This window comes from Solea senegalensis, linkage group LG20 (assembly GCF_019176455.1).
Source record: "Solea senegalensis isolate Sse05_10M linkage group LG20, IFAPA_SoseM_1, whole genome shotgun sequence".
Lineage (NCBI taxonomy): Eukaryota > Metazoa > Chordata > Actinopteri > Pleuronectiformes > Soleidae > Solea > Solea senegalensis.
Window position 1 is genome coordinate 16,788,030 of NC_058039.1, and position 13,199 is coordinate 16,801,228.

The 13,199-nt window shown below is 39.9% G+C and overlaps 2 protein-coding genes and 1 long non-coding RNA gene across 3 annotated transcripts; 1 reads left to right on the top strand and 2 right to left on the bottom strand.

The window, feature by feature from the left end:
- Window positions 1-1,039: 1,039 nt before the first annotated feature.
- Window positions 1,040-9,624, bottom strand: si:ch211-152p11.4 (regulator of G-protein signaling 18). The gene is made up of 6 exons (XM_044052522.1): window positions 9,374-9,624; window positions 6,750-7,254; window positions 4,607-4,656; window positions 4,378-4,511; window positions 2,754-2,920; window positions 1,040-1,433 (listed from the first exon to the last, which is right to left on the bottom strand). The coding sequence occupies exons 2-6, from the start codon at window positions 7,224-7,226 to the stop codon at window positions 1,263-1,265; spliced, it is 999 nt and encodes a 332-aa protein (XP_043908457.1). The 5' UTR covers window positions 7,227-7,254; window positions 9,374-9,624; the 3' UTR covers window positions 1,040-1,262.
- LOC122786314 lies at window positions 4,470-6,797 on the top strand. Its single transcript, XR_006362430.1, has 3 exons — window positions 4,470-4,534; window positions 4,633-6,140; window positions 6,736-6,797. It is a non-coding gene; the product is annotated as an uncharacterized LOC122786314 (long non-coding RNA).
- Window positions 9,625-11,108: 1,484 nt separating the features above from the next.
- On the bottom strand, window positions 11,109-12,771 carry polr1h (RNA polymerase I subunit H). Its single transcript, XM_044052969.1, has 5 exons — window positions 12,649-12,771; window positions 12,259-12,381; window positions 11,735-11,838; window positions 11,524-11,633; window positions 11,109-11,249 (listed from the first exon to the last, which is right to left on the bottom strand). Exons 2-5 carry the CDS (start codon window positions 12,374-12,376, stop codon window positions 11,225-11,227), a joined length of 357 nt encoding a protein of 118 aa, XP_043908904.1. The 5' UTR covers window positions 12,377-12,381; window positions 12,649-12,771; the 3' UTR covers window positions 11,109-11,224.
- Between the last annotated feature and the right edge of the window lie 428 nt (window positions 12,772-13,199).

The following is a 13,199-nucleotide window of genomic DNA, read 5'->3' on the forward strand; positions in this document are numbered from 1 at the left end:
TGTGGGTTCAGGACTTAAGGGTTTAGGGGGCTCTCGGGGACTGGGATTACCCACAGTTCATTGTGTGCAATCTATGACTGCATTTATAAAAAAAATATTAAAAAACATTTATGAGCGTAGAAGCAGCGACTGACCCTGATGTTGACGTTACAAAAAAGTTTATAATGAAGAAAGAAAGTGCCGTTAACTTTATTAAATTTAAATAACCCCCCCCCCACAGACACACACACATACACCGTCAACAGAGAGTAAACAACATAAAATTACAATTTACATTACATTTTACAAATAAGCTGCAGTTTCTGGCATGTTACGTGGCACATGAAGTGTTTTTCCGTTCCTGTTTATATGATTTTGAGTCCGTGCAGCCTCTCACACTCACACACTCAGCAGATGACGTCATCAACGGGCCCTGAGAGTTCAGGGGTTTAAGGGTTTGGAATCTCTTTCTCCTCAAAAAACCTCTCAAACCTTTTTTTTTTGCTTATATTTGCTCTACCTACATTTGGTGTTCCTGACGTTCGAGGAACCCATTGAAATACTCAAACACTTATTTACTGTCCTTTAATGGTTTGGAGCAGCGTACGCTTGAGCAAGCACATCTCAGCCCCCCCCATCTGTGCAGCTGTTTGACCTTTGTAGTGAGAAGCTTTTTCTGGCCAAACTTGTTTTTCCTTTGATTTTTCAAAGAAACTCAAAGAGAGTGAGCTTAATGACCATGGATGGGAACAACAGCTGCTCGCTGGGAACACGTTTAATGACTGAGCGGAGCGTTTTCACGGGTCATTGAATGCGAGTGAAAAAAATGCCTCCGTCATGTTTTTTTTTTCCTCTCGAACCTAAAGCGCGCCTCTGGTCTGGAGCTCTCGCCGCTGTGTCGATGCCAATAAGATCATGTACGTGTACAAAGCAGCTGAAACCAAATAAACACAAACATAACGTTAATATAGAACATAAACAGGAGGAGAGAGAGGGGAATAAGTGCAGGACAGTTGTATGTGTGAGTGACGTACTCTGTGTAAGTCCTACGGAAACAATATTAACAACGAAAGAAGTAGGATTTTTATTGGGAATTTCTTTTGTCAACAGTTTGTGCGCTGTACCGGAAACATCCATGACAAGATCTCCCCAAACATTTCCTGATTTGACCAATTTACATTTCTCCTCCTCTCAGTGTCCAGTGAGTATCAACAGTCATTTTTTGGGGGGGTTTTTGGTTGTTTTTACACTAACTTCGTACACGGGGAGCGTGTGTGTGGTTACTAGTCGGCCTCTTGTAGTAACGAGGTGTAAACGCTGGACTGCAGGAAGCGGGGATAACAGTCCATGTCGAGAAGGGAGTAGATGCGTCTCTGCGCGTGATTCAGAGACGTGTGAGAGGGAGCCTGCAGCAGCTGGATGGTCAGCTCTCTGGTCTTACTGTCCAGGTTCACCTACAATGAGACAAAACTAGGATTGTAATGCACATGTATGAATAAAAAGATGAGGGTATTCCATCATCTTCAGGCTCAAATGTGTTCTCCCTTCCAGGACTGTGAGAAAACAATGATTATTTTCTTGGGAGTTCTTGCACCTTGTTCTTGACACATCATCTTGGTTAATGCGGAAGTGTTGTCACTCCCTAAGAGGACGTCCCAGGAGGAAAGGACAAATTTGTCAGTTTTTGCGTATTAATGTACAGACCTTTAGCTGTTAAAAGTTGTTTTTTTAAGTGATTTACTCTTTAACCCTTAGTGCTCACACGGCACAGATCTGCACCCTTGGTAAATTGCCGTGGGAATAATACACAACTCCTTATACGGACATCCTGGGGGTGTGCGTTTATAGGTCACATGTTCAGGCTTTAAAAAATGTGTTGTTTTTTTTCGTCTTATGCGTTTGTTGGTTCATTTTAAATCGCATTTTTAGCAGTGATATAAAGTAGAAATAATTGTGCAGAAGTCACAAAAGAGACATGAAAACAAGCCGCGTGAACTTTAAAACTGTGAAGTATTTCCAAATTTCACAAATTCAATCCGATTTTAAACATTTTAAGTACTTTTTGCTTGCTTTGGTGTGTTTATATAGTTGCAAATACTGCATGTTTGAACATAATATTGGAAAAAAGAAGCCAAAATGCTCTGTGTTCTAAGGGTTAAGGTTCAAGGTTAAGTTATTGCCACGTTGACGTGAAAGAACATTAAGGCGCTGGCTCCTGCAGTCAGTGTGCAGTAAATACTAGATAATAAAATAACTGAAGTTAAATGTTAACAATGAAAGAAGAAGAGTTTAGAGATTTTGGATTTCAAGTTGTGGGGGGTGGCAGCTACAGAGATTATTGAAGTTGCTGCAGCTTCACTGATTTCATAAACATGTTCAAATTAAGATTACCAGTGCTGTTGTTCACCTGGATGATGTAGGTTAAAAGCTTATAAACAAAAACTAGGCAGATCTATTTCTTCTTTGGCCTACATATCTGAAGATGAACTGAAAGCCCTTGCCGTAATGTGGGAAAAAAAGTTTCTTCTTCAACAAATGAGATATTATTATTGAATGATGTTTCATCTACATATCATTTTCAAAGGAAGTCCACAGTCTTTATATTTGGAGGGGTTTTTGACAACGGATGATGGATCTTAATGTTTTCTTGCGATGAAGGTGTTTCATTAAGATCCATCATCCAATAAATTCAAAACATATACTCATTTGAGTAATAAAACAGCTAATAGTGAATGAGGAGGTGTATATACACAAGTATACATGGTATACTGTACCTCTCTGGGAGAGCCTGGCTGGATGTATGTGGCACAGATGTCCTTGGCTCTCCTCTGAAGACTGAAGTTGTTGGACGAGTGTCTGTACTGCTCACAGGCCAGATAGAACTGAAGGTTCTCCTCGCTGAACTCGGAGCGCAGAAACTCTCCAAACACCGAAACGCCGGCTGTGAGGAGGTAAGAAAATGTGAGAGTGTCATCATCTACCTCCTTTACATCCATCCACCTTTTCTTTTCCCCTTTCTCACCTTACCATTACACAGAACATCATCTGTTGATGCATCTATCACATTCTCTTGTGCATAATTAACAATAATAAAAGTTCTAGATCAGCGGTGCCCAGGGATGACCAACACTAGTCAATAACAACTTTACATTGTGTGTTTTCAGTCACATCAGCTTTTAAAGTGCAGCTAAATCAGATTTATAATTCTCTGCTTATTTTCACTGCTGCTCCTTGCCTTTCAGCTGTTTGTCAATGTTCTGATTCACTGACAGTGAACGGCATAAACAGTGATTTTATAATTTGATTTCTTTTCTGTGTTTTAGGACCAAATTAAACCCTTTGGGGGGCCAACTTTGGCCCACATGCCCCACTTTGGGCAGTCCTAGTCTATATGTTACTTGCTTAAGTATTAAAAGAGGCTTGGCTTGCTTTTTATAAACCCATTATACATTGTTATTATTAACATCATTAGTATTATTACAGCCTCTTAGAATAGCTTGGTATGTTTCTTCAGTTCATGTGCAGGACAGGAAATCCTGTCCACCACTGTAGCTCCCTGGTTCCGTGCCGTCAGTGGCGTCATCTGTGACGTCAGTGATGAGCAACATTTCCAGTCAGTGGCTGCTGTTAACATCCCAGGGCAAACACAGGTAAGTCCTAAACTCATCTATCAGTGAGGACCAGCAGCTCTTTGTGGAGTCCTGGCTCCTGAACCCTGAACCAGTTTAAACTCATACACTACATGGACATACATGGCATGATGTATTCAAATACATATACAGTACTTTAATATGGAGGTTGTCCCACTTTTTGCACACTGTTTCTATGTGAATGTGTGCTTCATTCATTCTGTAGAGCATTTATGAGGTCAGGCACTGATGTTTGGACGAGGTGGGGTTGAGGTTCTTCCACACCACACTCGTCAAACCATGTCTTTATTATATTGGAATAGAAAAGGATCTTCTTTAAACTGTTGCCACAAAGGTATGAAGACGCGTTAAGATTGTCCCGAATACTGTTGATAAGGAGCTTAAAGCCTGACTGAAACTCCTGAAATCAATACTTAATTTAAATATGTGTATATCAGCCCGTATAATCACTTATGAACCTGGTATTTACACATTGATTCCTGAAGCAACTAAAAATGCCTATTAAGTGGTTGATATCGTAATTTGTATACAAATTCCTGCAACTTGCTCACGTAGCTGAAGGGTTAAACTAAGACACTCATAATTAACATAATTAACCGTCTTTATTTAGTTACATTAGGTCTACTTGTGAGCACATACTTGCTCTTTACTTCCTCAAAGAAATGCCTGCAGCAACCAGTGAATGAAGTGGTTTCTCCTCTCTCTAAATGGGTTTGGCTGACTAAAACAAAAATACACGCATACTTACTCGGACTGTCCAGCAGGCTGTTCAGAGACTGAGCCCACGATTCCAGCTCTTCCCGGCTGATCCTCCTCTTCCTGCCGTGGCCCACCTGACTCCACTGACGCATGAAGAGCAGGCGAGACCTCCTCTCTTTCGCACTGTGGACCGGGACCAAAAGCATGTGAGGAAATCCAGCGCGAGGTTATGTAAAGTAATATACGAAGACGTTTTAACAGCACAGAAGAATTCTCACCTGTCTTTCTGCTCTGCATTGAACAGGTTGTTGTTGGAGGTGTGAGGACTCTGCAACACACGGCGTAAACATCACTGCAGGTGTTGTTGTTTTTTTATTAACAACTTCATTCATACCTGATTTTCAAGTACTCATAAATCAACTCTTGCGTGAACGAAAGCTTGCGTCACAGTGTAGTGAACTAATAGACACACACCTCAATTATAGTCGCCGTTCAAATGGTTTTTAAAGCTCCTTTCACTCATCTGATTGTAGTTTTGTAGACAAACACTTTTACTTTTCAGTTAATGAAAGGTTCTTCTAACCTGTACTTTTCTGCCAGTGGCTTATACACAATAACGCTCTTTATGAACAGATTTCTCAGCACCAGAGGCAGCAAAGCAGCAGTTTACAGAGTGGTCTTTACCTCAAGGGCTTCATTTCCAAAACAGCTATAATGTCCCCTGAATATAAACCCTCATCTCCACCATAGAGATGAAGTTTTCTGCCACTTTTGTAAGACATAACTCAGTGTGGATGTAGGTTTCGGTGGTTATCTTTTTTTTTTAAATTGTAACCTTGTGAGATAGTGAGGCGAGTGTGACACTGTAAGAAACGGTTTGTGCTCTCTGAGTGTTTTCTCTCGTTGGTCTTGTTGTTCTCCTTGGCCTTCAACTAAAAATAACTACTTTGTTATTTTGGTGTGTGCTGTGTCTGATTCTTCTTGAGAAATTCTCAAATTCTTGAGAAATTTCCAATTCGCTGAAACAAGGTTTTTTTTTCAAGGTCTTTGGCAATTGCAGTGTTGCCTTTTAGTATTGTTACACAAGTGTTTTTTTTCCCCCTTATCCTTTTGTCCAGTAACCTTGAACATTTTGAATAAAAATATTCTGGTTGTACCAATGTTCGATTCTGATGGTAATCTGGATTATGTGCTGGATTTTCAGGACTGGCAAATAACTCAAAACGTAGGATATGAGGAGGCAGACTGGGATATATAAACACTTTAGAACTCTAATGTAAATCAGCAGCTATTTTGGCTTTCTTTTGAATTCTTTAAAAAGATGCAGTGAGAAAGAATGATTGACATCTTAATGGAGGACTCTGCTTTTCCCCCAAAAAGGAAATCACAAGATATTAATTTTTATAAACAAATATACACACATTCACGTTTACTTGTCTGTATGTTTTCAATAAACTAAAGTGAGGATAATTCTGAATATGAATAAATATTACAAACTGTTATGCAACACCAAATTCACTTTTTTTGTAAATATATTAAATATTCATTTATTTAATTCTACACCAAGCACTTGCAGGATATTTTGTGAATGATAAGTGCTGAGTTCACCAATTGTTTTCAGTAGCTTTCATAAATATTAGGAGGTTGAGTTGTTTTCTTTGATGTTTGACTGTTGACTCTCAGCAGAATTATTCAAAAACTACTGATCTGATTACAATGAGGCACAGAATATGGAAGAGCCACGTTTCAAACCCAGTGAGATGATTTGTGAGCGGCTGCTTTGACGCCTCAGATGTACAGTAGTACTTTCAGGTCAGTGCCTTATCTTATTTATCATTATTGTTATTATTATTATTATGGTTATTATTTCCACCTGCAGCTGCACCTGTCTGACAGTATGTCAAGGTTGTTATAGTTACCGAAATCTAACAAAATAACAAAAAAAAAACGGTAACTAACTAACTGTGTGTGTGTTTATAAAACTAAGTTAGAACAGACTGAAAATGTGCTTAGTTTTTATCTTTGTAAATTCATTCCATACATAATCCTTTTGGATTTATATGAAATGTGTTTATTTTTTGCAGAACATGCTGTACTTTTGTCGTGTATTCTGCTCTAAATACGACTAAAACTGACCAAATGTACATCATGGTTCGTACGAGACTCCTCTGGAATTTGATTTAGCACAGCAAAAATAAAGTGGGATTTGACTGGCTGTGTACATTTTAGTGTGAAGTCAATTAGTAGTAAAATATTTAAAGATTTATTGGAACCACATAAATGAGCAGAACCAGGATCTATTTACCTCGGCAGAGGTGCATTATTTAAGTGTCTTAATTTCATGCAAATCCACTTGAGGAAAATAAAAAACTCTGTAACTTTGCATATGTATAATCTGTGTATGTAGGCTGCGTGTCCCACCTGTCCAAACAGCATTTTGAGGTGCAGTTTAGCCGTTGAAAGTTTGGCTCTATGGTGATGCTCTTGCTGGTGAGGATAGCAGAAGGGGTTGAGGGAGGGAGGCGCGTCCCCCCCGTCCACACTGTCGCCGCTGCCCTGGGCGGGAGGAGCCAGCTGACTGTCACTGTAGGCCCTGCAGCTCTCGCTGAGGTCACACACTCCCAGGAGGTTCTTGTTCTGCTTCCCCATCTCGCTCATGTTCTCCGCGCTGATGCTGTGCTCCTTGGTCAGCTCTCTCTTCTCACCGGCGTACACACTGGACTCCGCCCCCGTCAGACCAGCTGACCCCCTGTGCTCGCCCTTGTCCTTCTCCAGGTGTGTAAGTGTGTAGGTGCCGGAGTTCCGGTTCTTCTCATTGTCCGAGTTCTTCAGTGCCACCTTCCTCCACGGGAAGAAGTCGAGATCCAGGAGGTTTCCCTCGGAGCTGAATCTCCGCATGGTGACGCAGTATGGTGGGAAAGCAGTGCTGCAAAGAAGGGGAAAATAAACAAGCCAGGGTTAGTGACTGGACTCTCATTTACTATGTAAATTTGACATGTTTATCATGAAAACACAAGTGTTAAGCTGTGTTTTTATTGAGTGGAACAGGTTTGGTTTGGTGCAGTACGGTACATATTTCTTGGCTGAGCGTACCATTATTCAATTAAATTAATCTTTATCAGGGACAATACAGTAAGACGGAGTGGAGATAAAGTGCATCTCATGTAAATATGCACATAATCTTCATAACTGTCCGACCTTATTGAGACGACATATTAAAATTGTGTACAGTCTATGTTTTGTTTTCAGCCAGTTCTTAAACCTTTATAGTGAACGTTTATCAGTTTGATTTCATTGAATTCCACATGTGACTTCCTTTGACTGTCCCGAATGTGGTTCTGCAGTGTTGATATTTCACAGTTGTTATACATTGACAGAGCTCCTTGTGAGTCTGCTGCTGCTGTCCTGTCTTCGGAGGAAACCACAGAGTGGCTCTGGCTTTAAATTACTGACACTTATTCAGTTTTTACAAAGCAAATGAATCAATGAAGCTTTCAAAACTCCATCATTTCACAGTATATGACTATGACTGTGACTAGGTCAGGGACATTGGACGACAGAAAAACGTCACTCCCTTGTGACCGGTGTCTCTTCTCTTCTTCTTCTCAAAATGTGACGTCTTGTTGAGACAAACTGCGCAGGGACCAAACACCAAATAAAACACACGCCTGACCCAGGGTTAACTGTTCCAAACTGAACCGTGCCGTCATGGAAAAACAATCATTACTGTGTGTTACATTGCAGCCTGAGACTGTGGAAGCTAAATGGAACCCAGCCCTCATTAATGTGATTATCTACACCTGTTAGTTTACGGAGCAAAGGGCCTAAAACAACTGGGAAGTAAGTCGGACAGTGAGCGAGCATGCACCCCGAAACTGGAGAAGCTAAATGGAACCCAGCCATCATTAATGTGAATACACCTGTGATTCAAATCCTAGTATGACCTTTAAAAAACAGCTGCTATGCAAATTAAGGAGCCCTTCTTTGTGAATTCATTTAGGCTTTGGAAACTTTCATTTGAGATTATGCCATCTCTATAGTCTGTTCCTGCATATTTGGGGATTAAGAGATTATGCAAATATGTTGACACGACTGCGTATAAATCAGTATCAGTCGTAGGATAGTTTGTTGTATTCAAATTAATTTCTAAAAACCGCAGCAGACACAGACTCAGGCTATTCAGAAGCAAATGCAGATTCTATGAATTTAAATTTAAAAAGAAAAAGGTGATGACATGGGGATAAAGGGAAGGGCGGTTTAAATTACATCAGAAAAGGTTAAAATGTGTAACGTAAACCTCACTCTCACTCATTTTATAACAGCACTCAGGACCAGTCACTGCTTCTTTTTATAAGGTGAATCTAGACCTGTAAACGACAATAAAACACTGTCTAATAGAGTAAAAGTGAAGAAATGTCAAATAAAGAGTCTAATATTTGAATAACACTCAACTTAACTTAAATATATACATATGTACAGACTGCAAAATAATAAGGAAGTGGCCCCTGAATAGTTGACAATCCTGACCTTAAAATCAAGTCCCCATAACGTACAATACTAACATTTTAAGGTGAAGGCATGTTTTAAAGTTAGGTTAAAGTCAGGGTTAGGATTAAGCCAAAGGTAATTACAATTCAAATATACAATAAACCATGATTTACTATATTTTTTTAAACTTGTATACCTCCTTGTTATTATTTACCAGGTAGCTCAGCACTTTCACTATTACACACTGCAAAACAATGAGACAACAAACATTGTCCCCTGAAGTGGCCCCTGAATGTTGCAATAGTGTCCCCTTTCAAAATAGTTTTGACGACAGTTTCACGTCATTTTAATGACACATCTGTGCGGTGGGAAACACAACAGCTGGCTGTTACTGTCACTGTATTCCCTCAGTGACACATTCTGTGGCACCTCTCAACCGACTGTGGTTTAAAATGTCAACAATTAATCGCCACAACAGCGATTAACCCCCCATTTAACATAGCTAAGTTCTGAATGTGAAGTGAGTCGCGTATTTCAGAGAAATGCGGATTCCAAACCTGTGTTTTAATGCTCCTGTGCTGCTGCTGCTGCTGCTGTTGTCGTCTCCACGCTATGTTCTTCACACTCGGTCACGTCCCCACACTTTCTTTCCCACGACAGCACATGGACCTTTGTTAGAGAGCTGGGTGAAATGGGCACGTAGAAAGACAGAGAGGGACAGAGATGAGGAAATGTTCCACCAAGTTTCCTTCCCTCCCCTCTGACACTTAGTAAGGCACAGGCAGACTTCCTCCTCTTCATGAGAGCTGCCACACCTTCGTGGTGTCTCAACTTGTCAGGCGAGCACTTGATGTGCTGTTATACGTCTATGGTATACACACACACACACACACACACTCACACACGCACGTTTGCGCTCCATTCATAGTGAGGACACCCATAGACAGAATGCATTCCCTAGATGTTAGGGTTAGATTAAGGTTAGGGTCAGGATTAGGAGTAGGCAAGTGGTAATTTGTGGTTAGGGTTAGAGTAATAAGTCTCCAGGAAAAACATCAATGTGATGTCAAATGAAGCCATGGAAACCAGTGTGTGTTTGTATTTGTCACTTAACAGCATAACAGCATAAAACAGGACAATTTGGAAACAGGACATGTTTAAAGGGCTGTTTGGAGCTTTAAGACCTGGTTTTAAGGTGAGGGTTAGAATTGGGTTTAGCTTAGAGTTGGGGTAATGGGTTAGGGTTAGACACATAGTTGTGATGGTTGAGGTTAAGGTAAGGGGCTCGAGAATGCATTATGTCTATGAGGGTCCTCACTATGAATGAAGTGTGTCTGGTATTCCTTATGTTGTGGGGACTTAAATCTATTTACACAGTCACATTATGACTGAGACAGAGACTTTTACTCTAACCTCAGCCCAACTTTAAAATATGTCTGTAGCTTAAAGTGCAGTCATTTACATTATGGGGACAAAAATCAAATCCCTATAACGTACATTAGTACGCTTTTAAGGTGGAGACATGTTTTAAAGTTGGGCTGAGGTCAGGGTTATTACGATTTCTTTGTTAATATGGAGCAAAGAAACCAGAAAATGTTCACATTTAAGAAGCTGAAAACTTGTTTTAATTCTTAAATTCAATCCGATTCATGATAATCAAAAATAGTCGATGGTTAATTTAGTAGTCGTATGGTAGTATTTTAACCATGTAAACAACGACAATTTTCCAAACAGTTAACACGTTTCCTCATCTATGAATCTTACTCTAACTATACAAATAATAATGTAAAAGCTTTTTAATGCATTTGCATATCACATTTTTTATTTTGTTGTTGTATAGAGTTCATCCACTGGGTGGCACTAAGCTACAGGGTGAACAGGAAATAAACGGCTCATGTTTTTTGTCCACTGTGTGCAACATGGTATGAATAGTTTAAAAGGTTTAAATGAAAGTTGTTGAGAAGTAGGTCACTGAAGGAAGGGAACTCACTGTGTTTGTTTCCATGGCGCTGACGTCACTCGTCGAAAGGTTTCACCTGCTTATGTAACAGCCTGTCTGGGTAATTGCTACACATATCTGCATTCTATCTGTGATTAAAAGTCAGATTTCACATGTCCACCACTTCTTCTTCTGACAACGTCACTTTTTCCACTCGTGTTTGTCATTCCAGACGTATTTTACTCAGCTGCAGATATCCAATCTACGGAAGATTCAATTAAAAACAAACTAGCAAGTGGAAACTATTTAGTAAAAGCTCAGGATGAACGATAATAACTCAGGAAAGACCGCCATGCTTTGCAATGTAAAGATTTATTTACAAAAAAAAATGGCACAATTTGTTCCTCACATCTGAAAAACTGACACAACCAAACATGGAGAAAATATGCAGCAGTTGTTTTTTCTTTCCTCAGGAGTCCTCTTTCTCTTGATACCTGAAATGCCAAAAAAGTACAAAAAATAAACAAGGAAATTCATATACACTGAATGTGAATGTTTGTCATTTACAATAACAACTTGATGGCCTGGATTTGTTGTTGTAGTGAGGCAACTTCAGGTTTCAAATTTTGCTCTGTGGAGATGCTACTTTAAGCTCATTTCCAGCAACTCCATCAAGAATATTTAGAATTACTGCTCTGAAAACATGTCACTGCAGCTCCCAGTGTCCATATTTTCTTATGTGTATGTAAATATACAAAAAGCGGTTACCTGCAGTGTACACACGTGAAGAAGACCGTTTGTCCCTCGTCTGCAGATCTCATCTGCCTGGTGTGGTAAACCATCCCCTCTTTATTGCAACGAGAGCAGCGTCTGTCAATCTACAATGAGACGATGTCCTTCTTAATACGTCGTACAGCTGCTTTTTTTGTTGTTGTTGTCTCACGTAATAGTCGATAAGCAGCAGCTGCTCTGTTCTTACCACAGGTCCCTTCAGGTCAGAATCGTCCACATCGTCCACAGTCACTGCCGACTGCTCCACAGGGTTGAAGACGACAGTCGAGCGAATCTCCTGACCTGCAAACTCTGAATAAAACAAGTAAGAGGTAATCTGTTAAAAAGTTTGATAAAAACAGTTTGCATACAGACTATTTCTCTATTTTAAATGGACGGTGAGGTGTTGGTTTTGTTCATCTAGATCCCAATTTCCACTGGATTGTGATAGTGGCTTCACATTCCCTCACAAACACATTCCCATCACAAAATAATTTATGATGAGCCATTATCAGTATCATTCTGTCAAAATCAGGTGTGTTGGAGCAGGGCAACATCTAAAACAAGGAGGGCAGAAACACGCAATCCTGGTCCTGAGAAGAATCTCTCCATCATAGTTTTAATTTAGGGCCAACAGAATACAACAACAAACATTACAACAACCAAAGTGTGTGATGATGTCAGTATCTTTGGAGCACAGCGCAGGCAGGCAGACAGACAGAGAGTTGTTACCTGCTACAGGGATGCAGAAGGAGCAGCGGGGACAGAGGACAGTGTCATGTATTCCTGGCAGAGGAAGGACAGACCCACACTCAGGACAGAAGTTAGGATTACCATCAAAACACGACATCTCATCTGTGAGAAAAGACACACAGACGCAAAGTCAGTTAAACACTGATGATCTACAGACACATTACTGTCACATTATAGGTGGTTTCAACTAAAACTAAAAAAGTTCAAATATTAACATGAAAGTGCTTGTTTTTAACTAAAACTGATCGATTAGCACGTACTAATAACATGCTAACACACAACATTAGCATGTGGAATAAAAAAAACACTGCCGTTAGCAGCATGTATCTCAGTTTAGCAACATCGCGCGATGAGAGTTAATGTATTTACCTGTTTGTTTAAACTGAGTCTTAAATAAAAAAAATGGACACTTTCCGTCAAGAGTCGCCTCTACTGTTGTGTTATTATCAGCATGGTTTTTGTACACTACTGTAACATGCTCCTCCTGTCCTGTCTTTTTCTTGTGTGTTTGGTGCATTACCGCCACCTAGTGCTCGGGAGTGGATTTAGACAGTAACCCCATTTTCCACTTTCCCTGAAACAAGCTCATGTCAGATATGGCCCCAAGTACAGCGGGTATATGCAGTGTATATGAGCTCTTTAAGAAGGTAGGGGGTCATTTTATGTATTTGTATTTGAGTTATCATCCTGGAAAATTAATTAATCCAAGCTGTTGTTAATAACTTAAGTGTTGGGACAGTTGAAGTGACAACAGTTGACAACATGTGTGTATATGTGTATATATATATATGTGTGTGTCAATACAGTACTTACATACATACACATATACATTTACATAGCCACATGACACAAATCACATGGTCTCCTTACATATAATGACATGTAATAATATAAGACCCGCCTCTCCGCCTCTCGTATCT